Source organism: Doryrhamphus excisus, linkage group LG8, assembly GCF_037039965.1.
Source record: "Doryrhamphus excisus strain RoL-2023G ecotype Guam linkage group LG8, RoL_Dexc_Guam_v1.1, whole genome shotgun sequence".
Lineage (NCBI taxonomy): Eukaryota > Metazoa > Chordata > Actinopteri > Syngnathiformes > Syngnathidae > Doryrhamphus > Doryrhamphus excisus.
The window spans coordinates 7453279-7479732 of NC_136364.1; the positions used below are offsets into that span (position 1 = coordinate 7453279).

The 26454-nt window shown below is 44.1% G+C and overlaps 1 protein-coding gene across 1 annotated transcript; it reads left to right on the forward strand.

The window, feature by feature from the left end:
- Positions 1-1168: 1168 nt before the first annotated feature.
- On the forward strand, positions 1169-25097 carry cog6 (component of oligomeric golgi complex 6). The gene is made up of 19 exons (XM_058080257.2): positions 1169-1398; positions 2905-3048; positions 3715-3786; positions 3859-3917; positions 11501-11612; positions 12553-12635; positions 12713-12783; positions 12885-12978; positions 14340-14468; positions 16589-16680; positions 16766-16830; positions 16892-16983; positions 17073-17190; positions 18385-18516; positions 18583-18750; positions 18920-19027; positions 21762-21815; positions 23555-23634; positions 24577-25097. Exons 1-19 carry the CDS (start codon positions 1264-1266, stop codon positions 24722-24724), a joined length of 1956 nt encoding a protein of 651 aa, XP_057936240.2. The 5' UTR covers positions 1169-1263; the 3' UTR covers positions 24725-25097.
- The last annotated feature ends 1357 nt before the right edge of the window (positions 25098-26454 follow it).

Sequence of the window (26454 nt, forward strand, 5' to 3'; positions counted from 1 at the left end):
TTTGGAAATTAATTATGATATATGATTATTGATTATGATGGAAAAATGATGATAATAAACACATAATATTAAAAGAAAAAGGATATGAGATGAAATGTTTGTTATAAATAAATACAAATTCATAGTAATAATACACTTTGGAATTTATAACAAAAAACTGAGATGCAGGCCGTTTTTATCTTTAAATATAAAAAAATCTCAGCCTATGTACATGGGGTGCTTTAAAAAAATGTAAAAGCAGTCCTTTGAGTTTTCAACATGTGACCCCTGTACGGTGGACAAGTGGTTAGCATGTTGGCCACACAGGAGATTGGGAAGACTGGATTAAATTGGCATTGCTGTGTGGAGTTTGCAAGTTCTCTGGGTCCAAAACATTAATTGGCGACTCCAAATTATCCATAAGTGTGAATGTCTATAAAGTATGTGCCCTGCATGTGATTGGCTGGCCCCTTGCTTCTTGCCCGAAGACAGCTGGTATAGGCTCCAGGATACCAGCGACCCTTGTGAGGATAAGCAGCATAGGAAATGGATGGAAAAGTTTTGACACCCCTGCTATATAACATCTGATAATATTGTTATGTATTATATGATATTAGTTAAGTTAGTGAAATATTATCACATCACTGTCATATAATAAGAGTAAAGTTGCCTTGCCCATGTGTTGTAGCAGGTGTTTTATTTGTCAGAAATGGATTGTTCACGTCTCTTTCATACTTGCTTTTTTAAATAATTCAGTCTTTTCTCTTGTTTTCTCTCTCAAATGTTACTGAATGTGGTTTTATCTTGTTATCCTCACAAATTGGAAGACCAAGACTTCTAGCGTACACTAAGAATTGTGTTATGCAGCAGCAGGCTTGCATCAGATTAGAAATTGCAATCAACAGAAATGATTAAAGAACCCTAATCCAAGGATTTTCTGAATAATTGGATTAATTTGCACGCGTTACTACAGTCTTCCAAGATGCCTGAATGTTTATGTAAATTGTAGTCCGTCACCGTGTATCTAGTGTATTTGGAACATGTTTCATAAAGGAACATAAAGAACATAAAGGAACATAATACACAAGAACATAAGAAATTGAACATAAATTATTGTCCTAATAGTAATCATCTTCAAGTCCTGTCATCTAATTTGGAAGGGCGGAAGTAAACGACCTCATAGCGGCACTGTTGTGTCGGTTGTTGTTCCCTGACCGGACGTTAATGTTGCACGGACCATAACGTTGTCAGCTCTGGTTGACGTGGAGAAGAGTTTTATGCATAATGGCTGATACCAAAGTAGAATTACCTACCGATGGCGCTTCTGCTTTACAAAATACAAACGCGACTTCCCAGCCCAACAACCCGCTATCGAGAAAGCTAAATAAAATATTGGAGACGAGGCTTGACAATGACAAGGTAAGTTTATTCCCTTGCTAGCTAGCGCTGAGCTAGCGGTGGCTAACTGCTAGCTGGCCACCCCATAAGGGAATAAAACACTTTTATTTGTGCCAGTCATACTTGGACCTCTCAATTGTGATCATACATGATCATAAAATATTTGATTCACTTATAGTGGGATGACGCACAAAATTTCGAAGTGTATGTACTCTGTGGTGATTGTTATTTGTACATTGTAGATATGCCATATATTGTTATACTGTGAGTTACTTGTGATTTGTCGTCCTGTATTATTTTCTGAGCCTTGTGGGCAAAGTGTGGACAGTGCATATGTCAAGAAACTCTTAGTATGTAGATGTGGGTGACATGAATCATCCTTGGACTCGAACCTGTTGTATTAGTGAGACAACTGGGGTGTCATGGGATGAGACCATGCACGAGATGGGGCTGACGGGGACAAGACAAGATTTGAACATTAATCATAAGAAAAGCACAATGAAAAAATATGACTAGACAAACACTTTATTTTACCAAGTCAAAAACAATGCAGGTGCATTTTGAAATGTTAATTGTCGCACAGATTGACGCTCAATGATACTACTATAACATATTTTGAGACACAATAAACCATTCATTCATTCATTCATTTTCTACTGCTTTTCCTCACGAGGGTCGCGGGGGTGCTGGAGCCTATCCCAGTTGTCTTTGGGCGAGAGGCGGGGTACACCCTGGACTGGTCGCCAGCCAATCACAGGGCACATATAGACAAACAACCATTCACACTCACATTCATACCTATGGACAATTTGGAGTCGCCAATTAACTTAGCATCTTTTTGGAATGTGGGAAGAAACCGGAGTACCTGGAGAAAACCCACGCATGCACGGGGAGAACATGCAAACTCCACACAGAGATGGCCGAGGGTGGGATTGAACTTGGGTGTCCTAGCTGTGAGGTCTGCACGCTAACCACCCGCCCGCCGTGCAGCCCCCAATAAACCACTGTTACCATAATATCTAATAATAATAATTATTATTATTTAAAAAAAATACAGTTCACTGTTTTTATGTTGTGTCTTTGTTAATTTACATCATTTTTTTTTTTTAGAAACATTGGAAACGATTGTTTCATTAACAAAAGCACATAATACAAATATTGAAAGACAAATATTTGTGCCCTCTTAGTTTCAACTTTTGCTGGGTTTTTGTTTATTTTATTTCTGCAATGAGCCACCTTCAACAGATGGCTCCTGTGGCACACTTTGCCTTTGCTGTGAACACCAAGGTAGGCTGGATTGCAAAGTGTGCCTAAAGCACATTCGCGTTTCCAATGATGCCTTGCATCCTGCCACTTGCATATTACAATATTATCATTCATAGTAGCCACGCCGTAGCGCTCAGTCTGATTGGCTTCTGGCTGCCCTGTTCTCACCATAGTGTTTTTTCTGACCTGAACTTCCATGAGATTATGCCAAATGGGCGTGTGATGCACCTGATGTTTCCCATCGTGCTGCTGTGATTGTAGGAGATGCTGGAGGCTCTCACAGCTCTTTCTGTGTTCTTCACCGAGAACAGCCTACGCACCCGAAGGAACCTGCGCGGTGACATCGAGCGACGAAGCCTGGCCATTAATGAGGACTTTGCACGCATATTTAAAGAAGTGAAAGAGGTAAGACACCACTCATCATCACTGGTGTTTGCACTCAGTTCTGCAGTGTCATTATTTGTGGCTTATCCTCGGATTGAATCCAAAATGCTGAAAATGTATTTAGCTTCTAAGATGCAGTAGTTCCATAAGGGATAACACAAAACAATGCTGACAGATGCTATTTGTACTTTTGGCCCCCAGTGCATCCCCACATGCCTAGTCACCCAAGGCTTTTTGCATCAGGTGATAAGCTTGTGGAGGACTTGCTCTGGAGACAGGAGGCCTCTCTCCTCATACAAATTGAAATCCAATGGATTTATGGACACAAAACAACGAAATTACAAACCAGATTTCCCTGACATTCTAAGTCAGGAATGATTTATACTAGATCAATATACATTTGAATATTTGAAGCTAATTTGTTGAAGCAGTCCAATTTAAAGAAGTGAAACTTTCGTATTTTATAGCGGGGGTGTCCACAGAGGGCCACATACTGAAAAGTCAAAGGATGTGGGGTCTGCTTTTACATTTTGACATGGAGATGCTGAAATGTTTTATAAAAAAAACAGCCTGCATCTCAGCTTTGTTAGATGTGACAAGCATATTATTATTAGTATGAGTGACTGTACTCTATAAAGCTCCTTGGGTATAAAATGAGTGTGTTTCATGATTGTGTTGTCCTTACAGGAGCTTGAGAGTGTCCATGAGGATGTTCAGGCCATGAGTACGTGCTGTGCAGAAATGACCAGCAGGTTAAAGGTGAAGTCACATGACTGTAGTGTTTGCATGATTAGTAGTTGTTGTATTTGTAACTGTGTTTTACTTTGATAGGCTGCCAAGGAGCAGACTCAAGACCTCATAGTGAAAACTAACAAGCTTCAAGGGGAAAAGTAAGTTTATTGTGAAGGAATGTCATGCTTCAGGTGTTATGTCTGTACATGATGGCCCACATTTTGTCCAATGTCTGTTTCACATGCATTGCTGTGGCCATGCCTGCTCGTGTTGTCTTGCACCTTAATGTCCCGGGTCATGTCAGACCCGTGGAAATGTGCATCCAATCAGAAGCAAGCCATGTTCTCCTACTGATAGGATCTTCCAAGTCAGCCGTCTCTGTGTTAACGACACATTCCTCCACTGAAAGGGCTTACCGTTTTATCAGCACATATTCAAGCACCTCTCATGTGGAACGCCAGCCATTCTGATTTTTGTCTTAGGAAATCACAAAAACAGAAATAAGCTGTTCCACATTTAAACCGCAGACATCAAGGGCACGGACGGGACACTTTTAGGTATCCTTTAAGTCAGGGGTGTCCAAAATGCAGCGTTTTTTAAATTGGCCCATGGCTCATTATAAAAATATAATTTCACAAAAAAATGCAAATATTTAAATATCTGCAGTAATTTTACAAGAATAAAGTCAAAATATTAAGAGCAAAAAGTTATAGTAATAAATGGGGCAAAAGTCAAAATTTGAAAAAATAATGTTTTAATCATAAAAATGTTAAAGAATATAATGTTAAAGAAAAAATATGTTATTTTTTTTAAAATAAATAAATTTCATATTATTATGACTTTATTCCCATAGTATAAAAAAAAATACAATTAGATCATTTACTGTAGAGGAAAAGTAACCTGTCTCACGACTGTCTATTAGTGGGTGAACAATCCAACGCTTGGTGAATTTTGCTTCACAATGATTGGAAGAGCCGCCATCGAAGGATCGAAAGCATCCTTGCTATGAATGCTTGGCCGCCACAAGCCAGTTATCCCCGTGGTAAAGTCCTAATATTATGAATAAATACATTTATTCAGACTGCACAGTTTGAATCCCCGTTGGGCATCTCTGTGTGGCGTTTGCATGTTCTCCCTGTGTGTGTGGGCTTTCTCCAGGTACTCTGGTTTCCTACCACATTCGATAAACCTGCATGATAGGGTCAGAGGCGACTCCAGATTGTATGAATGTGAGTGTGAATGGTAGTTTGTCTGTAATTTGCCCTGCCATTGGCTGGTGACCAGTCCAGGGTGTACCCTGCCGCTCACCCGAAGTGGGTAAGGTACTATTTATTCACAGAAGTGAATGGGGAAGCTGTATGTTTGGTGTGTTAACAGCATGTTGCAGTGCTGAAAGAATATAACCTTCATCACCTCGATGTGAGCGGTCTTTCATTGACTGCTGGCATGAGACATCAGAGTGTGAGTGGAAGCTAGCAGGCTATATGAGTATATTTTCACCACGTTGTATTTTACGGCTTTAATGTAAGGAATGTTTTACTGTTCCCAGTGATGATGTGGAAGTTCTGAGTGAAAAAAAATACGAGAAGCACGTTTATTTTTTTAACATAGCTTGACATAAATACACATTCTCTACGCATACATGGAACACACTTCCGTGACCGTCCTTCAAAATAAGAGAACCGTTTGCACCATGTCTGCGTAAGCAAAACAAGAGTGTCACAAATACTTTCCATATGTAGTTGGAAGTGCACGGGTGACTAGATCTTCCTTAGTGGCAAGCACAGGCATTTCAGTTTGTTGAGGATTTAGTAGCAATGTGTACAGAGGCTGACATCCCATTAGATACCTTTATGTGCTTTACAATTTTTGTGTATTTTGCTATGTGGCTTAAGGTTTGTAGCTTTTTATACAATACTCTGCTGAATTCAAATTTTATTGTCATATTGTAATACATAATATATCGTGATATATGCTAAGGTGCATATTGCCCAACCCAATTTAATGTTATTCGCTTGTTTTTATTAGAAATCATGGTATACAATGTATACCATGATTTTACCATACCGATCAAGCCCACTTGGAAGTAGATTCTCCATGCGGCCACTGAGCTAAAATGAGTTTGACACCCCTGATCTACTGTGTGGAGTTGCAACGACTCGTTTAGGTGTGTGGGCCACCACCAAATCCAAGGCTTGTTGTTTTAATGTTTGACATTTGCTCCACCGCGTGCACACACATAATCCTCCTTTTTATTCTTGTTTTCAAAGAATACGACGCTAAGAGAACCTTTCAGTCGACATTTCAGAGAGATTGGGCAAGATAAGACAGACACTTTGCACCAAAGGAGATAGCTGGCTGCCATTTACCTTCCATCTCTTCTGGTCTGCAGCTTTCTGACGTTCTTCTCAGGTCCAGCAGCCAGACAGCACCTTTTCTTGTCCGCATCTGATTTGTACTTCCAGACAAATGGCAAGAAAATGCACAAGCGCATTATGATCAAGCCTTTTTTACTATTCCATACTACAGACATTACACACACAACATTTATTCATTCAATTTCTCCCGCCTATCCTCACAAGGGTTGTGAGGGTGCTGGAGCCTATCCCAGCTGTCTTCGGGCGAGAGATGGCCCAGGGTGGAATCAAACTCGGGTCTCCTAGCTGTGTTGCCTGCACGCTAACCACTTGGTCGACGTGTAGCCCACACACAACATAAGTCATCTTGGTATCGGGTCAATATCTGTAACGATATTCAAGGATGCTATATCAGAATGAGATCAGAAGTGGAACGTGAAATTGTACCAGGACAGCCCTAGGAAGTGGACCAGAGTTCCTCTTGAGACATGGATTAGATTTAGCTAAACCTTGGCTGGGAGCTAGTTAGTCCCTCCAGTGCTGGCATTGAAGTGGTTTGTATCCATTCCTGTTTGAATTTACACATAAACTGTCCTTGAGAGTCCTGGACTCATATCACAGCTGTTCAAATAAAATAATGCATGTGGACAGATCCTCTTAAAACGTTATGAAAAATAATGATAATATCAAGATGAAAATCTAGATTATATGCTGCAATCATTTGTTTTACGGCAAATGGCCCAGCCCGACTGGAAACTGGCATCAGATAGTCTTGCGAGGTGCCATTGATCCATTCAAGCCTTGACTGGTAGCCTCTTTGTTGCGAGCACAAGTTAAGACAGGAAATAGCTTTACTTTTGATGAGTGTGCATAAATGATTCATGATTCAAGCCCTTTTCTATTTGCATAAGGAGGGCGGCGCTCATTAACTGAGCTTGATTTAATTTTTATTCTGCGTGTGTTGTCACGCCCGGCCTTGAGATGCACATCAAAGTTGTTCCACGCTCCCTCATCTCAATCCAGATGAATTATTATTATGATTTTATATACCCGGCTGCTTGTGTCAGAGCGTTTTTGCTAAGACGTGCTGACAACACACATCCAGAGCTCATCATCACATGGTGTCCGGACCAGGCAGTCTCTTGGAAAACACCTTCAGCACCTCCCCAATGAAAGAACTACCCACTGACTGATAACCTGCACAACTAAAAACAGACACATTTTAGATGAGTGACAATGCTAATACGCTAGCCCCGCTAGAGGCAGAATCAGGCAGAATGCTGTCAGAGTGACAATTCTTGCTTTATATTGCGTTGGATATTCTTAGGGTGGTCTTTCTTGTGGCTGGCCCGAATGTTTTTAGCATGGTAAAAACTTTCCATCTGGATTTGAAGTGGAAAAATATCAAACAGCCCCGCAAAGTTATTCTAACTCCACTTTGACTGCTTTGTAAATAATTAAAATGCTTAAATACAATATTCCCAACTGCATTCCTTTCCACTTCCTGTTCCTATCTGCCTTGTTTGATCCCTAAAGCTGAGATGTGGACTCAAAGAACCCGAGCCGCCGAGAACCAAGACTCAGTGAGTCTCTCATCAAGGTGGCACAAGGGTGCCGACAAGTGAATCATGAACCTGACGTGGGCTCACAGGTTTTGTGAGTCTGGTAGGCGGACTTGTTGCGCACAGAGATGCCGCATTGAGCACTGAATTGTACATCCATGTTACCAGCATATTGGATGTGCAAGAGAAAATGGGGAAGATGCTTATTTCATGTTCTGCATGGAATTATACCAGCTGGTTTACCGTCCAAGCAAGAGCTCACGGCATTACCTTTGACAGGTCATGATTTTATGAAGTGATTCTATCCTTCTCTTTAAAGCACTTGGAATTACCTTGTGTACTTTGGATTGGATTTGGCCACAAAGCGGCATAGAAGATGGATGGATAGATGGATGTATTAGGCCATGAAGCAGCATAGAAGATGGATGGATAGATGGATGTATTAGGCCATGAAGCAGCATAGAAGATGGATGGATAGATGGATGTATTAGGCCATGAAGCAGCATAGAAGATGGATGGATACATGTATTGGTGATTATAACATCATTTTAGCAACATCATTTGTTGACCGTGTGGCATAATGCAGTGGAATAGTACTGTAGAACTTCATAGAAAGGCGCTGTATGACGTTTGATCTGTTTTCTTTCATTTGTTTAAGGGGCAGACCTGCCACATCCAAACAGGTGGCTGCAACAGGCCAACCATCTCAATGATGTGTTTGCTTAGTGCATATATGGGAGTCTCCACGGGAGTTTATATTTTGCTCAGGCATGCTCTAACACTCGACTCGAGTGAACCGACTTGTCTTTAGTGAGCCGCTCATAAAAACTTGAGTCAGTAAAAGGAATTGAGTTTTCTATCATTACACAACACATACCAGCAGGAGGTCATCAACCCGAATGTCTAACTCAATCACGGAGAAACCAAAAAAGCAAAACTAGCATTGTTACCCACAAGGCATGCTGCGTAACATCCTGTTGGGGAAGTGTGTACGTAGGCTTCCCAGCATGCCTCATAAAGATGGTGGGCTTTCTAACATTTGCACTTGTGTCATTGCATATTTATAAATATGCATGTGTTTTGTGATATAAAGATGACTTACAGTGAATGATATTTTTTTTTTCTGAAGAAGCATAGTTTTGGGGGGAAAAAAACTAAAATCGGTATACCTGGCAAAGCATATAGGAAGTATTAGCATGACATCTTGTCATATCTAGATGTAGATGTGCTGCAGGCTAATCAAATATGCAAACGTTGGCTGCTCTTGGCTCCAAGCTCTGGAGGCGGGCCTCATTTGCATCACGTCTCTGACCTCAGCACTCAGTGACCTTGACAAGAAAACTACGAAAATGGTGTAGCATTCTGGCAAAGGACAGCGGGGTTGTTCCGCATCAGTTCCCTGCCTCTGTGCCTGGCTACTTGACAAAAAAGAAATGGCCCGATAAGAGCTGAAAGACCACCACAGCGATAAAAGAGCATTTTAGTAGAAGACATATAGCTTTATGCTGAGCGGGGGCTTTTCAATGCATTGAATGGCTTCTTTCTCCTTGCAGACTGATATACGCCATGTGACATTTTCATTCATAAAGCTGCTGTCACCAGCGCCCCCACCCCCTGAGCCAGATGGGTGAGCGTGTGCATGGTGGGCTTTGACCTTGTCCTACGTGAGGAGAACAGCCATCACAATGCTCCTGCAGTCCTGCTACCACCATCTTTTCTCATTTCCCTCCTCACATAATAGCCAGACTTTGCCGCATAATCTCTCAATCTGAGCTGGCTGGTAGAGCGCAGGCCGCTTCCCGAGCTCCTCGCCCTGCATGTTTACCCAGCAGGCCCGGCCCGGCCTGAGCGGCTCGCTATCTTATCTGCCCGGCGGCACTGTGTCATTTGTCAGCTCTAATGAAACGTAAAGCAGCGGCAGATTGCTCATAGTGTGCACAAGCAAAGGTGGAAGCCGCCAGCCAATCGGAGCGGGCCACCCGTGTTTGCCCGCGGCTGTTCTTTTGTTGTCCTACACGCGGGGTCCAAAAGACGCTGTCAGCACCAGCGGCACGGCACTCGTAATGAAACTTAACCACCTGGCACCGCAGCGCTGCGCTTTGACATTACACATGCAAAACATGTCCGGACGCCTCCCCACACCTTTGAGCAATACCTCCCTTTATTTCAGCAAATATTACCAGTATGACCTCAGTGCAGGTCCCTGTTGGACGTGAAATCCTCCAGAGGACATGCCAGACCAACGAGAGTAAACAAAACCCATTACGCTTCAGCTGACTGTTAGTCAGAGCAATCGCCTTTGTGGCTCTGATGCGAGCCCTGTGATTGCTGGCGCATGTCTAACTAACCAACTCCCACCGTGCCATTCCAGGCCACATACAGCACATGGGCAGACGTATCTGGACATGTGGCCATTAGAAAATATTTGACAGTGTCCGTGCTCGCTCTGCTATCTCTGTTATAGTTCATCGTCTTTCCACGCTAAACTCAACCAAGCATGCCATCATGGACTTTGCGTTGTGCATTGGGACTGCAGCACCGTGCTGGAACAGAAAAGCCTTCTTTACACTTTTCCTGCAAACTTGGCGGTATACAATGTACCTGTCCAAAACGACAAGCCTGACACTTGCCTGAAAGACTGAAATTGATTGAGACTTCATCTGCTTGGTGACCTCCACTGCGGCGGTGTTAGCGTCAACCTCTTTCTGTGAGCTAAATTAAGTCGTGGTGGCTAACATCAGTGTTTCACTCTGACACAGAAATTTAATAGGATTGTATTGTACGGCGTCGCACCCGAGATAAAAATCAATCGGCTTTTTGTGGGGCAGAAACCCGAGACGAGCGACCGCAATAACCATCGCTGTTGTTCAGCGGACGGCATTGTGTAATGTCATCCTGGGGTGACCTTAAGTGTGTTGGTTAAATGTTCGGGAAGAGAAGTGAGCTCATTCATGGTGGCACTCTACTTACTTACAGTGCAAAGTACGTTTGCACTGCTGTGGTGCTTTCACTGCCATATTTATCACCTGATTTAAAACAATCCAATGTCAAAATGTTCACCTCATTTTGGACTTGTTTTCATAATTATATATTTTCCCATTGAATAATGAATTCCCATTCAGCATGATTTAACCATTTCAATGTTGCCCCCTATTGGTGGAAATTATTGGTGGAAGTTAGCATTACAGCAAAAAAAAAAGCATCACAGTCTCCCTCGTTTATCGTGGTTAATCCGTTCTAGACCCGACCATAAGTGAATTTTCAGGAAGTAGGATTCAACATTTTTGCAGTTGGAGCTTTGAATGTCCACTCTTCCTCTCAAGCGGCAGTTAAGTTGAGATGCGGCATGGAGGGAGTTGGCATCTAGTGTGTGAAATTGAGAGGATCCAAAGCCTAGTGGCAGATTTACCGATTGTTGCTTTCGTCTGGCTTGCTGCTGGTTAGGAAAAAAAAATCAAACTCACAACAAATTGCTGATTTTGTGATCCAGTCTGCTTTGACAGGGACAGAGGGACTTGAGTTGTCCTGACCGAGTTCCCAGTCTGACTCTGGCGGTTGCTGTGGCAACTATTTCCCACAGAGACACGGATAGTGATGCCTCTGCTCCTGTCATGTATTTCTTGGCGTAACTTCTTTCTGTGGCCTCTCCTCAGTGACCCCACTCAGCCTCTTTCACTGTTAGAGTGACACTGCCCCCTGCTGAATGAATGGCACCACTACACACGGAGGGGCTCGCCGAGTTTTTGTTTTCATGAAAGCATTGACTTTAGTACCCCTTTTGCAGAATGATGTTTTTTTTTCATTTCATATCTTGTCTTTCAGTCATCGCCTGGAAGTGAGGGCCCAGGTGGCTCAGGCCTTCCTTGCCAAATTCCAGCTGTCCAACGAGGAGATGAGCAGACTGCGAGGGGCCAGGGATGCACCCATCACCGAGGTATGAATCAGCTTCCTCCAGCAGCTTACACTCGGGGTACACTATTATTATCGGGCCGCTAATTAACAGACTGATGAGAGGGAATGACATTCACTCATTCAATCATTCACTTTCTACCACTTATTCTCACAAGGGTCGCGGGGGGTGCTGGAGCCTATCCCAGCTGTCTTCGGGCGAGAGGCGGGGTACACCCTGGACTGGTCGCCAGCCAATCACGGGGCACTATAGACAAACAACCATTCACACTAACATTCATACCTATGGACAATTTGGAGTCACCAATTAACCTAGCATGTTTTTGGAAAGTGGGAGGAAACCGGAGTACCCGGAGTAAACCCACGCATGCACGGGGAGAACATGCAAACTCCACACAGAGATGGCCGAGGGTGGGTGGAATGACATCATACTGATAAATCTAGTAACATTCAAAATAGCTTTGATATCTGATCATTTTAAAAAAATGCTCCAATGAGGCGAGATTACACATATTGTGCGAGTGAGCAAACCAAGCGCTCCTTTTGTGTCCTACCCGTAACGTTAACGGCCTGTCGTAATTTTCCCTGAGATGGGGGGCTCAAAAAAGCACTCAAAAAAACTTATCGGCCACCTGATATGCCAAAGGTTTGCCAGAGACCTCCATGGCGTCACAGTGGCTGCTTGCAGCGTGTCCCAATACAGTACACCTTGCAGCAGGTGGCTCCTCCCCCTCTATACTCGGCTTCCTGCAAGCAGTCATGTGCTATTAGCCATGTCATGATATTTCATTAGGACTCATCACCACATCCTCATTTCCAGTACATCTTGCCTCCAGGTGTGCACAAATTACACTTAATTACACGTATCATATCTGTCTTGATAAGCAGAAAGCTTGGTTTGGGAAAAAAAGATATAATGCATATCGACTTTTCAGCATTTTTGTTTTGACGTTTCTTTTTTTCAGGATTTCTTCACAGCTCTCAGCCGAGTGAAGCGCATCCACGAGGATGTGAAGGTCCTCCTGCGAACCAACCAGCAGACTGCAGGGTAGCGTACGCATCCACTCGAACATCAATATTGCCACTGCAGGTTGTCCGACTCTGAATGGTGCGCCCTCATCACAGGCTGGAGATCATGGAGCAGATGGCTGTCTTGCAGGAGGCGGCGTACGAGCAACTCTACCGCTGGGCTCAAAGTATGTCCACTTGCAGGTTTCTTCTGATAGTACTCTTGTGTGGGATGCAAGTAATGATGTGGCCGGGGAGTGTGACAGTGGAACTGGTTCTCTCCATACAGACGAGTGCCGGGCTCTGACCCAGGAGACGTGCGATATCAGCCCTGTGTTGACTCAAGCCATGGAGGCCTTGCAGGACCGTCCTATCCTTTACAAGTAACTCACACACTCTGAAACTTTATCATCATCATTATCATCATCATCGACAGTACATCTTCCTCTACTTCATCTTGATAGGCAATACATACTGAAGTACCGTGCCGTATACTGTAGATCTCCATTACTGCTGCCTCTAGAGCAGCACTAGAGGGAGGTGTGGAGCCACTTCACAGCAAATGTGCAAAGGTTGTGTTGCAAAATTACACAAGCATCCTCTCCAGGTTCTGTGGTACATTTACTGACATGACCTAATATTGCACTCTACTGTAACAAACACTTTCATCCTTAATTAAAGGAAAAGGGCTCATCATCCACAGTCATTATGTGAGACATGAAGATACGTCTTTCTCTTTTCTGTGCATTTTAAAGATATAAAAACTCATAAAAAAAAACAGGCAGCTAATGAATGCACGTAATGTGGACACACCTATTCCGTCTAAAAAGACCGCTATTAAGCACCTCCAAAAAGCTCCGGCAAGATTTTCTAGCCATGCTGTGAATATGGAGTAAACAGGTACATTCATTTTAACATGTCATGCTCATACTAAGCAATAGTGGAACTTCCTTCCTGGGTGTATTGATTTCACATAAAAAAGTTAACAGCCATGATGAGACAATAAGTCCGTCCTTGTAGCACTAGCATTCAAAGCTAGTGCTCAACTCGGCTACTTTGGATTGTGCCACTGAATGAAAATAGGTTATTTATAAGGTGTGGGGAGGAACCCATATTGGCTGGTACAATGACAGCTTTGCTTTTCGGCTCAGGTCACACAACACAATGGACTAATGCAGAGTCTGTATCACTGCAGACGCCACACCAATCCACCCGTCCATAAATATATATTTTTTTTATTTAATTTTAGCATTTTTCAATGTGTGAAAAGTGTACATATGACTACCTTTTTTTTGAGAAACAATGGATAGGAGGTGGAACCATGATCCCAGTGCGGCACAGAAGTGTAGATGTTACCTTGATAGACAGATAAGCATTCCCTCAGCAGCCATGTTACACATGCTCCTCCTCCTGCTTTTCCTTTCATCACCATTCTTCTGGATTGAAGTGCACCTGCCCCAGCCCCACCCTCCCATTGCATGTGCAAGGTCATGCTCAGGGCTGCACCCGAGTGCAGACTGGCTTTTCCTGGAACCTCAATTCAGCACTATCTCGTGTTTAGTCTCACAGAGGGCTCACCACCGCCAAGCAATCAAAACAAGCCCCATCACCACCAGCAAGCAATCAAAACAAGCCCCAGCTCGTTCCTTGGGGAAACGCTACCCCGCCGCCCAATGCGTGATTTATGTCTCAGCTGACCTCCAAAAAACAACACAGCTCACTTCTCACACCTCCTCTCCTGCAGGTACACCCTGGATGAGTTCGGGACTGCGCGCAGGAACGCAGTAGTGCGGGGCTTCATTGACGCTCTGACACGCGGCGGGCCCGGCGGAACCCCCCGCCCGATTGAGATGCACTCACACGACCCTCTGAGGTACCGAGCGAGGACATGACCAATCATTAAGGCTGCTGGTGTCAATCACAAGTTTGAACGACTTCTCATAATTATAGTGATCATAACATGGGATTTGCTCACCGCAACACAGCTTAAGTGGCATACACAGAATGCTTTTATTGTCACTGTGCCTTTCAGCTGCACACACATGCACAGAACCAAATAATATATATTTTTAAAAAGTCAAATGTCACTTGCCACTTTTCACAGCTTCACCCCATCATGCTGTTTTGTGGTTGGATACAGCCTAGCATTAGTTTAAAAAACATATTATACATATTTTAGCAAATGTTATGCTCAATGCTTATTTAATGCTTATTTTCTAGTATAGCTAGGAGTGTAAAGGTTACTATAGGGCTGTTATTTCATGTCTGGAGGGCTCCAATAATACTAAAGTAAACAGCTTTTCTATGCTCTATGTAAATTCCATTAATAAGGAATCTGCGATATCCAACTGTATTCGGACCCTTGCAGTTTTTGTTTGTAGCGACGTTCTGGATTTGTTGAACACTTTTAGAGATTAACATGAAAGCACGTATCACTCTTCTCGACGAGCTGCCTGTCCTGCTGTGGCCCTCACTTCCCTCCCTATCCACGCGCACTCACAAGCGGATCGCCTAATTTGCATATTGTTATAAGTATATTACAAGTATATTATTTGGCTTATATTTATGGTGACAATGATGATGTGATTTATGATGGTCCGACTTTTTGGGTATGAAAAAGTTCTAGCTAGCTAGAGTTATCCCCTTAGCTTGTGCTCTTTGGACCCCAATGTGACTTTTTAATGCAATTAGTCCTTTTTGACCCACGGGTAGTGGATGTCACCTTCACGAGGTACCTGCGAAGGCTGGGCTCACACTGAATCTGTTGCGGCTCCGGTCGTGATTCAGTCAGGCTGGCTGCAAAATGCCACTCACACTGACTCCGGTAGGCATGGCAGGAAATCACGCTCGTGAAAGCAGGTGTTCACGCGATAAGTCGCCTTGTATACAGGAACCTCTGTCAAACAATAGCCGTATTTGTCTGTTTTTTTGTGCCTTTTCACTTCATCCAATGAGTACAAGACTGTATCTTTTTCAGGTTTATTGTTGTAATTGTCTTGTTTGTTCTTTGAGTGTGCAGTGCTGATAGATATCTCGTTAACTTGACCAGAAAGTGATGCTAATGATGACTTGCCCTCCAAACCCTCTTTGTGCTGTTTCATGAAACTGAAGCCTTACAATGGTGATACCATCGCAGGGATCTCCTTGCATGCCAGATGAAGGATTTTGAGTAGCTCCCCAAAGACTCAAAGAATAACTCTTACTAGTTTTTTTATGAGGAGGGTTAAATTCAGACTTGATGAGCAGAAAGTAGCATAAAGGCTGTTTGACTGGATTCGTGCTTGACAGTTGGCAGCTCTAATCGTGATGAGAGGTGGACACCCCTGCCTCCACACTAGTCAGACACAGGACACAGTTTTGTTCATTAAGACATTTGTATTATTTTATTCTGTAAATTTTAATATCATTGGCAAAAATCCAATGAGTATCAGTATCAGCTGATTTCCATCATGGAGCATCCCTACTGCAGTTGTATCGTTGTAGAGGAGGGCACATTTGACACAGCTCATCAGAGTGTCCAGGTCTGCCTAATATTGTGCCCAGCCTCCCATTATAACACGGTCCTACGCAAATGACATTGAGCGGACCTTTGATAGGTTTCTCTCGTCCTGACGCAAAAAATCCCCATCCCTGCCTGACAGTCACATGGGGGACTTTTCTCAGAACCACTGTCACATTTCAAGCAGAACTAAATGGCCTTCAGTTAGTCGGCAGCATCAGTGATTCTGGGAACATCCGAGTTGTTTCTCAGCTTCCTGTGTCCTCTCCTGGCACACACACACGTATGTGTGCACACAAACACACAGTGATTCTAGTCCAACCTTGTTGTCTTTTCAAACGCTGTGCAACATCCTCTACCGTGTGATTGTCTTTGAGAGGGAAATGAAACATGATGGCCTCTGATTGTGTGCATTAGTGCATCTAACGTGTTAAAATTAGCCCAGCCCTGAGGCTGGTGGGGGTTAATTCACCTATCATTTGTGGCTCTGGCAGATACGTGGGAGACATGTTGGCCTGGCTGCACCAAGCCACCGCCTCTGAGAAGGAACATCTAGAAGCTCTGCTCAAGCAAGTTGCCCTGCAGGGTATGCTTAAAAAACGATGAGCGCTAAGCGAACATGATGTTCTGTATGGATTCATTAGCGATGCACTGACGTCCTCTCCCAGCAGGTGTGGAGGAGAACATGCAGGAGGTAGTTGGACACGTCACAGAGGGAGTGTGTAGGCCTCTGAAAGTGAGTAGACGGCAACTGATGGCAGGATGCTGGCACGGTCTGACCCCATTTGCGTTGACAGGTGCGGATTGAGCAGGTGATTGTGGCCGAGCCGGGGGCGGTGCTGCTGTACAAGCTGTCCAACCTGCTGAAGTTCTACCACCACACAATCAGGTTTTCATCTCGTCCAACTGTTTGCTGCCTCTCTTTCACGGAGCAGTGTCCATCAAGTATATGTGTCTATATGTGGTCTGCCTGTGCAGCTCCATCATGGGGACCAGCGTGGCTTCTTTGCTCATGACCATGGAGGAGATGCACATGCTCAGCAAAAAGATGTTCTTCAACAGCCTCAGCCTTCATGCAAGCAGACTAATGGACAAGGTAGAGTAGAAAAAGAAGAAGAAAAAGACGCAAGGAGACTCAATTTATATTAATAATGGTCCCATAGGAAATAATGGAAATAGGAATGATCTGTTCCAGGGTCAAACTGTCACCATCATCAAACATTTAACAATATTTCAGCATTATTCGCTACCATACAAGTCCAAGTGTAAAAAGACGTTAACCACTTTAAAAAGAAAAGACCACCCCTGAGCCTCACTGCTATGAATGGCAGTCACTCCACATAACTTTAATGCTATATTCACATTGCAGGTTTTGATGCCCAATTCAGATTATTTAAATCCCACGTTCATATGACCAAAAACTGTGTAAGCTCAGCATCTGGAAAGTCATATGCATTGCATTTCCATGTGTTTATGGAAGTAAAGATTGCTGCAGTGTGTGCTCTAGTCATACCACTGATTTCATTTGCGATCCGATACTGGGTAAAATTCAGGCTGGTATCAGCGATATCCATCTGATGCTTTGTTCAAATACACAATGTGTCTAGTAAATTACAAAAAGTAGTGTAGAGTATGTATAAAGAATATAAGACATGATAGTCATACGAACCAGGTCTGAGTCGCAAAAAAAGAGTCGGAAAAATCTGAATTGTACTGTTCACGCTGACGTGAAAAAAATCCGATCAGGTCACATATGAGCAAAAATAACCTGCGGAGTGAACATAGAACATTCAACTTCAGCATGTCGTATCATCAAACGGCAGTCTATTTATGGACCCCTTCAAAACATTTAACCCTCCTCCATGTTAGCATTTTGTAGAATTGGCGTCCCAGTATGCCACGGCTCAATCTCTGCTTCCAAGTAGCCATCCACCCAGGTCTTGATCGATAGCCGTTATACCGATGATCCCAGCAGCCTGCTGCTAATCCAATTGAAGGCCCTCTTGGGTTTCGGTGTCAATTCCAGCTAATGCCGGGAACACAGCCTTCACCTAATTATCTCTATTAGGGGGACAAAAGATGGCCAACTTTTATTTGTGCGTGTATCCTCGGGAGAATTGGATAGAACCCTCTTCATTAAAAGCACAACTCACTCACAACAAATGTCTTATTTCATTTTGTGATGATGGTGATGAAGCTTGCAGGAAAATGTGGATTAGCGTGTATTGACTGTATGTGTAGAAAGTGCTTGTTTCTAGTTTCACCGCCCGCATCCTATTTTTCCACCCAGGTGGAGCTCCCACCTCCTGACCTGGGACCCACAGCTTCCCTCACCCAGACCCTGTCTCTCCTCAGGGAGGTACTGGCCTCTCATGACTCCTCCGTGGTTCCCTTGGGTGCACGGCAGGCTGACTTTGCCCAGGTAAACACTTCTCCCTCCCAGCCATCCCGAGTCATCCCAGGTCGCATGACAATGTGCCCCTCCCAGGTGCTCTCGTGCATCCTGGACCCCCTCCTGCAGCTGTGCACCGTGTCCGCCAGTAACCTGGGCACCGCTGATATGGCCACCTACATGGTGAACTCGCTGTACGTCATGAAGACCACGCTGGCTCTCTTTGAGTTCACTGACAAGAGGCTGGAGATGCTGGAGTTCCAGGTACAGCCGCGCTCGGCTTGTGGGGTCCCATCAACAATGGATGAGAAGTGATAAACATCTTATTGGTCATGTTCCAGTGGACCATCTATATGTTCAATTTTAGCTTTTCCATCGCACCCCGGTGACGCTCCACCACGCTTTGTTCCAACCACTCTCTCTTGTTCTGCAGATCGAGGCCCATCTTGACACGCTGATCAACGAGCAGGCGTCCTACGTCCTGACCAGAGCGGGCCTCAGCTACATCTACAACTGTGTCCAGCAGCACAGCGCTGAACAGGTCTCACATGGCACCACCAAAACACACTCCCAACCTACCCGCGTACAGCTCCATACTTTCTTTACTGACGCTGTCGTATTGCCACACCAACAAAACTTGCCTATTGGGTTTTATAGCAAGAAGTATCATGGTAACCATGCTTACCAGGAATGGTTTTATTATGACCACCAAGGAGGTTCTGTTGCTGTCAGCGCTTCATTTATTTGATGCAACCTGTTTGCCCTGGCTCATAAACACATAGGAACAGGACTCTGTGAATGGAACGTGTCGTTCCAACTCTGTCCAGTAGATGGCATCATAACTCTACTTCTTTTGACTTGATTGGCGGGACAAGTGGCTTTTATTGCAGGTTTGAAGGCTCTCACAGCAGGCACAGTAACACAGGCTACTTGTTTCAGCGGTAACCCAAGCAAACTAAAACTCAACTTGGAGCCCCCCGACATCACTTCCTATATTGGGCAATAGTCAAGGTGACTATAGGGGTGCTATTTTATGTCTAGAGGGATCTAATTATGTTAAAACAGGTTGGCTTTGCCCTAATTATGTAAGTATTCTATTTGCAAATAAGGAACCTGTTATAAATGAGGGATTATTGTCTTGGGACCCCTCTGGATTCTGTTTGTAGCGACTTTCAGGACTTTTACAGTACTGCTGTGGGCCCCACTTTCATTCTCAGACGACTGCTTCTTGCTTGTGACATTAAAAAAAACAATAAGCAAGAGCAGAAAGTTGATTTGAACATATCACTTTTTGTCTCAGGAAAGGCCAATTGTGCATGTTAGACGATGGCCCCCGCCACAGATACACTGCAGACTGCTGGGACACACTGCAGCAAGTTTTTACTTGGGCTGTCAAAAATAGCATGTTAACTGCAGTTACTCATTTATCTCACTAATTATGTTACCATCATGAATGCATGCGCCACATTTCTCTGTTATGACGGCAGCCACAGTAGCGCCCCAACAGGATCACATGGTCTGCTACTCTTTTAGAACTTGTATTTGACGTCAACACATCGCCAGCAGTGTACTTCCAACACCAAACATTTATCTACGACTTACAAACACATCTCTCACGCCTCAGCTCGTCCTGGGAACGACACTTCCTCACTGGACAACCGCCAGATGTGCTCACAGACGGTCGGAACATCACAACAACCTTCTTACTAAGTGTTTAAAATGTGTGTAAAAACAGTGGATATCCTTATCACTCACTAAAGTAACTCTCACTGCTGCACTTAAGCATGCTCGGAAACACGTCTACACTCAAAGCGTGTCAGTTACGTTGTGTGGTGTCTTGAAACGCAGCCCTTTGTGGCTCATAGTAACGCGATTAAGAGAGTGATTTAGAACCATTTAGAAGAGTGATTTTGCTACTGCGAGAGACTAGCATTAGGCAAATACAACGTATGATGAAATGTTAGTTCAGTTGGAAGTGTTAATTCGTTCATTGTGTTCTTCATAAAATACAGCACAAATGGGCATAGTTCACACAGTGGCGAACGTTGATTAATCATGATTGATTCTTTCGAAAAGTGTGATTAATTTGATTGAAATTTTCTAATCATCTGACAACAAATTCCTGGCATTATAGAAAAAAAATCTTACCAAATATCTCATCTACTTGGCAGCAGTTTAACAAGTCCTGATGTTACATCACAACAACTGCTTCTGAGTTTATGTGCTTGTGTCGCATCGCCTTGTATCCAGATGAACGTTTGGATTTGCAGTAACCTCAGGCTGCTGTTAGCTATTAATTATTCACATGCGTTGCCTTTTATGGGGCAAGGAACCATATCTGCCAACTTAACACGCCTTATTTTAGGGCACTATAACCATATAACGATAATGACTACAATTCAAAAGTGAATGAATTGTGAAAAAGAAAATAATATTATATTGCAAGATACTCAAATAAAAAGGTCTTGTATGTCAACAAGTAGCTGTTGCCATGGTGATGATATGGCCAGCATCTGTCCTGCATGCTTGTATTCCTCGTGTTATGAATCCATGTCAAGCATTTCGTTCAGACGGGAACTTCCAGCGCCCTCTGCCACTGTTGACTGACACTCATACTTGTGGCCACACATGCAAGCCTTGAAGGGCTCGGGTCACGCCGGGACGCACCACACCCCGCCACACCGCAAGCCCGACACAAAAGCTCGGTCGTGAACTGTCCTCCTCTTCTCGGGTGGCCTCGGCCTCTCCCAAAATAGACAAGATCAAGTCAGTGTGAGCGTCTATTCTTGGCCTTCAAGGTTGACTTTCACTATCTGGTCAACATTTGGTGCCCTGTCATTTTCTGCGATACGAGAACAGAATATGTTGCGTTTATTGCTGGGAATTCAGGTGTTTTAAGGCAGGCCAAAGGACTAAACCTAGTTGTCCTAATAGTTGTCTTAGTTGCCTGTCGGCATCAGTCATGCTACATCCGAGACTGCAGGGAAATAGGAAATATCCCACTTGGAGCTGACAAGGTTCCAGCGAAACGTCAACAAAAACATGGCTGACGACTGTGATAAGCAAATATTTGTTTTGTTTGTGAGGAGATAATTTGGCTTGACAACAACGCTAATCTTTCATGGCAGCCTTGATCATGTTTTTAACAAAGAAGTCTTTTGTGTCTTTGTGCCATGGTTGCATGTCCCTGAGTTTACATCTACAACTTCAAACATCTGTCCAATGTTTTCTGGAAAGCAGCATTAGTGGGTGATGTGTTTTCCTGTTGTGTTCAGGGGCCTCTATCCCTCCTGCCCAGCATGGACGTCTCATCAGTGAAAGCAGCTATGGTGAGTTCATATGCAATCATGTACTCATTTTTTGCGTGTTTGTCACATTCAAATGTTTAAGATCATCAAACTAATTTCAATATTAGTCAATGACAACACAAAATACAGTTTTTAATGAAACCTTTGACTATTAAGGGAGAAAGAAAATCCAAACCCACATGGCCCTGTGTGGAAAAAGTGTTTAAAATATAATTTAACTGTGGTTTGTCACACCTTAGTTCAATTTCTGGAGCCACACCCAGGCCTGATACCTGCCATACCTGTTCTCAAAAAGAAATCACTTAAATAAGACCTGGGCTCTAAAGAAATTTAGGAACAAAGGAGAAAGAAAGTCTTTTGCTATTTTGTGTTTTTTTTTTAATATATTTTTAACAGGATATGAATGTCTTTTGCGTCCTTGTGGTGTACGTATTAGTGATCTGATTAGTGCTATGTTGTATGCTTGTTTTTGTATTTGCTATTGCTACCAGTAGAGGGTGCTGTATAGTCATACTGATTATGTGTGTAGCTGAATCTCGTCTGTGTGTTTAGTGTCTGTACAAGCAATTAGTAACCCTTAGCCGACAGATATAGAGCCATAACAGTCCATTTTTGGCTGTGAGAGACCCTGCCCATTGTGTTGTGAATCCTGGCTGTAGACCATTGTCAATCAATCTCCTTTGTGCCGTCGCTAGCAAACTGCTTGAGCTGCTTGCTCATCGCCAATAAACAACAGAAGAAGAAGCCAAACCGACCAAGAATCTTCGGTTCAAGTAGTGGCAAGGATGAGAAGGAGGACAGCAGGAGGAATGTGTTTTAACAAGGATACAAAAACACTGCAGCTGAATTGCGCCAGGACGAAACACAGTCAGTGCAGTGATTACAGTGAGTCACTTAATAGCTTGTGTCAAATCTAGTCGGTTTATCATTAAAATGCAAACAAAATATGAACCTTGAGAATGGCTATTTTGGGAACCTATACCCCACGATGAACAAGGGAAGGCTGTAAGTCATTTCTAAATCTTTGGGACTCCAGCCAACCACAGTGAGAGCCATTATACAGAAATGGCCAAAACATGGAACAGTGGGGAATCTTCCCAGCAGTGGCGTGCCAACCAGAATGACCCCAGGAGCGCATCCAAGAGGTCACAAAAGACCATACAACAACATCCATTTTGGGTGCGTCCCATTACATCTGGCGTTTCAGTAAAAGAACACTATAGCAACAGTAAACTATGGTGGTGGTGAAGCAGAACTGGAGGTAGCAGAGATGAGGATGCTGAGGTTCTCATTGGGAGTGACCGGGATGGATAGGTTCAGGAATGAGTACATCAGAGGGACATTACATGTTAGAGGCCTTGGAGATAAAGTCAGAGAGGCCAGACTGAGATTATTCGGACATGTCCAGAGATATGACTATAATGGTGAAAGGATGCTGCGTTTAGAGCTGCCAGGTAGAAGGCGTAGAGGAAGACCAAAGAGGAGGTTTATGGATGTAGTGAAGGAGGACATGAGGGTAGTTGGTGTGAGAGAGACAGATGCAGAAGACAGGTTGGATGGAGGAGATTGATTTGCTATGGTGGCCCCTGAAGGGAAATGCCAAAAGAGAAAGAAGAAGATTTAAGAAAGATTTAAAAAGTGTTCAATTGTGTTGTCATTGACTGATATTTACATCTGTTTGATGATCTGAAGCATTAAAGTGTGACAAACATGCAAAAAAAAGAACTCAAGTATACTCTGGCGTGTGTGCCATCCATCAGGTCCAATTTGATCGCTACCTGTCGTCGCCTGACAGCCTGGTGATGCCCCAGCTCAACTTCCTGCTCAGCGCCACCATCAAGTGAGTAGCATGGCTCTGATGCTAAGAATAGCAACGAGGGGTTGACCCTATGACCTTCATTAGCTCTCAAATGCAACAAAAGCGCTTGATGAAATATGGCGGCGGCCTGACTTGTGGACAGCGGCGAGTGAGCGCTCAGCGGGTGTTTGTCTCTGTGACGGGAGCACCTAAATGCTTTTAACTCCATCCAGCTGCCGCATGCTGTGAGTCACGTTTACTGGGAAGTCAGGAGCACTCTGTACCTCAGGTTAATGTTCTCTATTAATGGATGCCGGAGGACTAATGGGCAGGACGCCATTAATTAGCTTCTGGTCCATTTCTCACTCCTGTCCGTTCCCTGAAATCCCCCCCCCCCCCACTCCTCTCCACTCCCAATAGCGCCCACGTCCTCGCCGAGTGGACACACAAAGCCATCACACACAAGTAATAGCAATGTCCTTTATCCCTGCGCTTGGCGTGCCACGTTAGCAGCGCACTCATAGCGAGGCCATGATGTTCTTTGTGAAGATGGACCTCGAGACCAGGGGTGTCCAAACTTTTTCCCTCCAGCAAGAACCACAGTGAAACATGAAAGGTTGACATTTAGTGAAGCAGCACGTGTAGATAGGTCCCACCTCTCCACAAGCGTATATGTGACCTTTTGTGTCGCAGTCCTTCTTAAAACCACAAAAACAAGCAAGTTTGACTGGTATATACGTACTGTATGTATGAATGTGTGTGTGTGTGTGTGTGTGTATATATACATCTCAATAATGAAGAACACACTCTCATTTATTACAACAGACATGAATAAAAAAAAGCCCTCGGGAGGAAGATGTGCAAATAAAAAAAATACAAACTGATACAAGCTTCTATTTAAAATCAACTTGGCAATAATTCATGACTGTTCATGTCAAGTGTCCGTTTTTTGTAACTTTTGAAACATATTTCCATTTCCCGCAGGGATCAGATATTCTACCAGTCCACTGAGCTAGTGTGTCGGGCCTACGGGGAGGTCCACTCTGCACTGAGCAGCCCGGCTAACGCCTACAAAGACCCCGAGCACCTGGTGCCCAGGTCCCCCCAGCAGGTTCGAACCTTGCTCTCATGAGAGAGAGGGACTTTTGGCAGTGTGGGACGTCCTGCAGGTTATTTAAAGACTTTTGTCATGTGCAATAACACAGACTATGGACAAATGTGGCCACTTAGGTGGGGCTTCTGCGGGGACGTGAGTCACCGCCGACAGAGACGTCTGTCTTATTGCGTTAATACGCCACAAAGACCTCTTCTATCACTGACAGAGAACAGATGTTTGGGCTTTTTTGGTCATTCTTCCATGTGACAAAGTGGTGAGGAAGGTGATGTTTCTAGGATGAAATACTGTGGAATATGTCAGGGCGGACACAATACTGGTAGAACCCCAAAAAAGGAAATAATAGAAATAAACCTTTTTTCTGCCACACTGAGGCCTAGTTCATAGAGGTTATCATTTAATGTGCATAATTGGCCATGACTCCTTTGGTAAGATGGGGTGAGGGCTTTCAGGCGAGGGGGGGGGAGTAAATACTGCTGATCCAATTGTTAAGAATGTACACAGTTGGATCATAAGGAGGTTCTAAGTAGAGCTTGAAAATGCAAGAAGAAATGGGAGGGAGACACAAAGGCAGTTTATTGCAAAGAAGCATTCAAGTGAGCACAGCTTTTAGAAGGCAACATGCTGCTGAGCTTGGACGCAGTAAGATGGTCATTTCAAACTTCTAACAAATATCCTGAGGCTCTATAAATGAACCGTAGGATCCCATTGGCTGTCCGTCAAGCCCAGATGAAGGTCGGTACTGGTGCCGAGTACGGTACCATAACCATCAGACGCCATCTGCCAGAGAAGAACCATCTTCAAAAGTTCAGGGTTCCTCCAAGGTTTGGAATTAGAAGTAGAGCATCAAACATGGGACATTGAAAGGTGGAAGAAAGTTTTCTTACCCCATGATGGCTTCTAACGTTACTGGCATGACAAGGAGATCCCACTTGAGATGTTTTCCACCATCATCATCTTTCAATGGAACAATGGCGCTTCAGGTCGTGCAGGGGCGTCAAATGGCTGCCGGCTATGCGGAGATGTTGTAGGGGGCATGGTGTCTGTGTGGTCATGAATCACTCTTTTGGACCATCCTGCGTCTTCCCCTCATCTAAATCTCATGGAGAACATTCGGGGATTAATTTACAGAAATGGACATGAGTTCCAGACAGTGTAGCCATCTTCAGCACATGGAGCAACATTCCTACTAGTCTCCAGGAAACACTGGCATTGACGGACAGAGCGAGGGCCAGCATGTACTGTATGGATGGGAAAAGGCTGGATGCCATGATGTCCTGCGCATGTGTCATCTAGTCCCTCTATCGTAATGTTTATGTGGCATTTTGCAGCTGTGAGGCAAGTTGGCGCCACGGCGTAACGGTGGTGACACAACTGCGTCACACTGACATGCTGCACACGCATGCAGAGTTCCAGGAGCCTTGAAACAGGAGAAAAGAAGTCAATCTGGGTCTGATGTGTGCTAAAGACATCAGCCCTCGTGGCAGCAGGACCTGCCAAGGGTCACTCCAGTTTGCCGGATGTTGCTCAGATATGATTGGCCGGTACACAGCGTTCTGGGAATACGTGAGATGCCTTTGCATCTAGATGGCGCTCAGGACGCCTTTAAATAGACGCCCTCCTCTGTTTTCCAGTCTGCTCCATTCCAGGCCAGAATATCTGCTTTTTCTGCCCCCCATGGCCTAGAGCGGGATGACACTTTAGGCGCCCGCTCAAACGCCACACTTCCAGGAAAGACAATATGAAGC

Bases quoted from the DNA above. Each gene is read 5' to 3' on its own strand.
- cog6 (XM_058080257.2), top strand. From the start codon at position 1,264: ATGGCTGATACCAAAGTAGAATTACCTACCGATGGCGCTTCTGCTTTA. The intron at 11,613-12,552 runs GTATGAATCAGC...TCTTTTTTTCAG, and splicing joins GGGATGCACCCATCACCGAG to GATTTCTTCACAGCTCTCAG. The intron at 12,636-12,712 runs GTAGCGTACGCA...CCCTCATCACAG, and splicing joins ACCAACCAGCAGACTGCAGG to GCTGGAGATCATGGAGCAGA.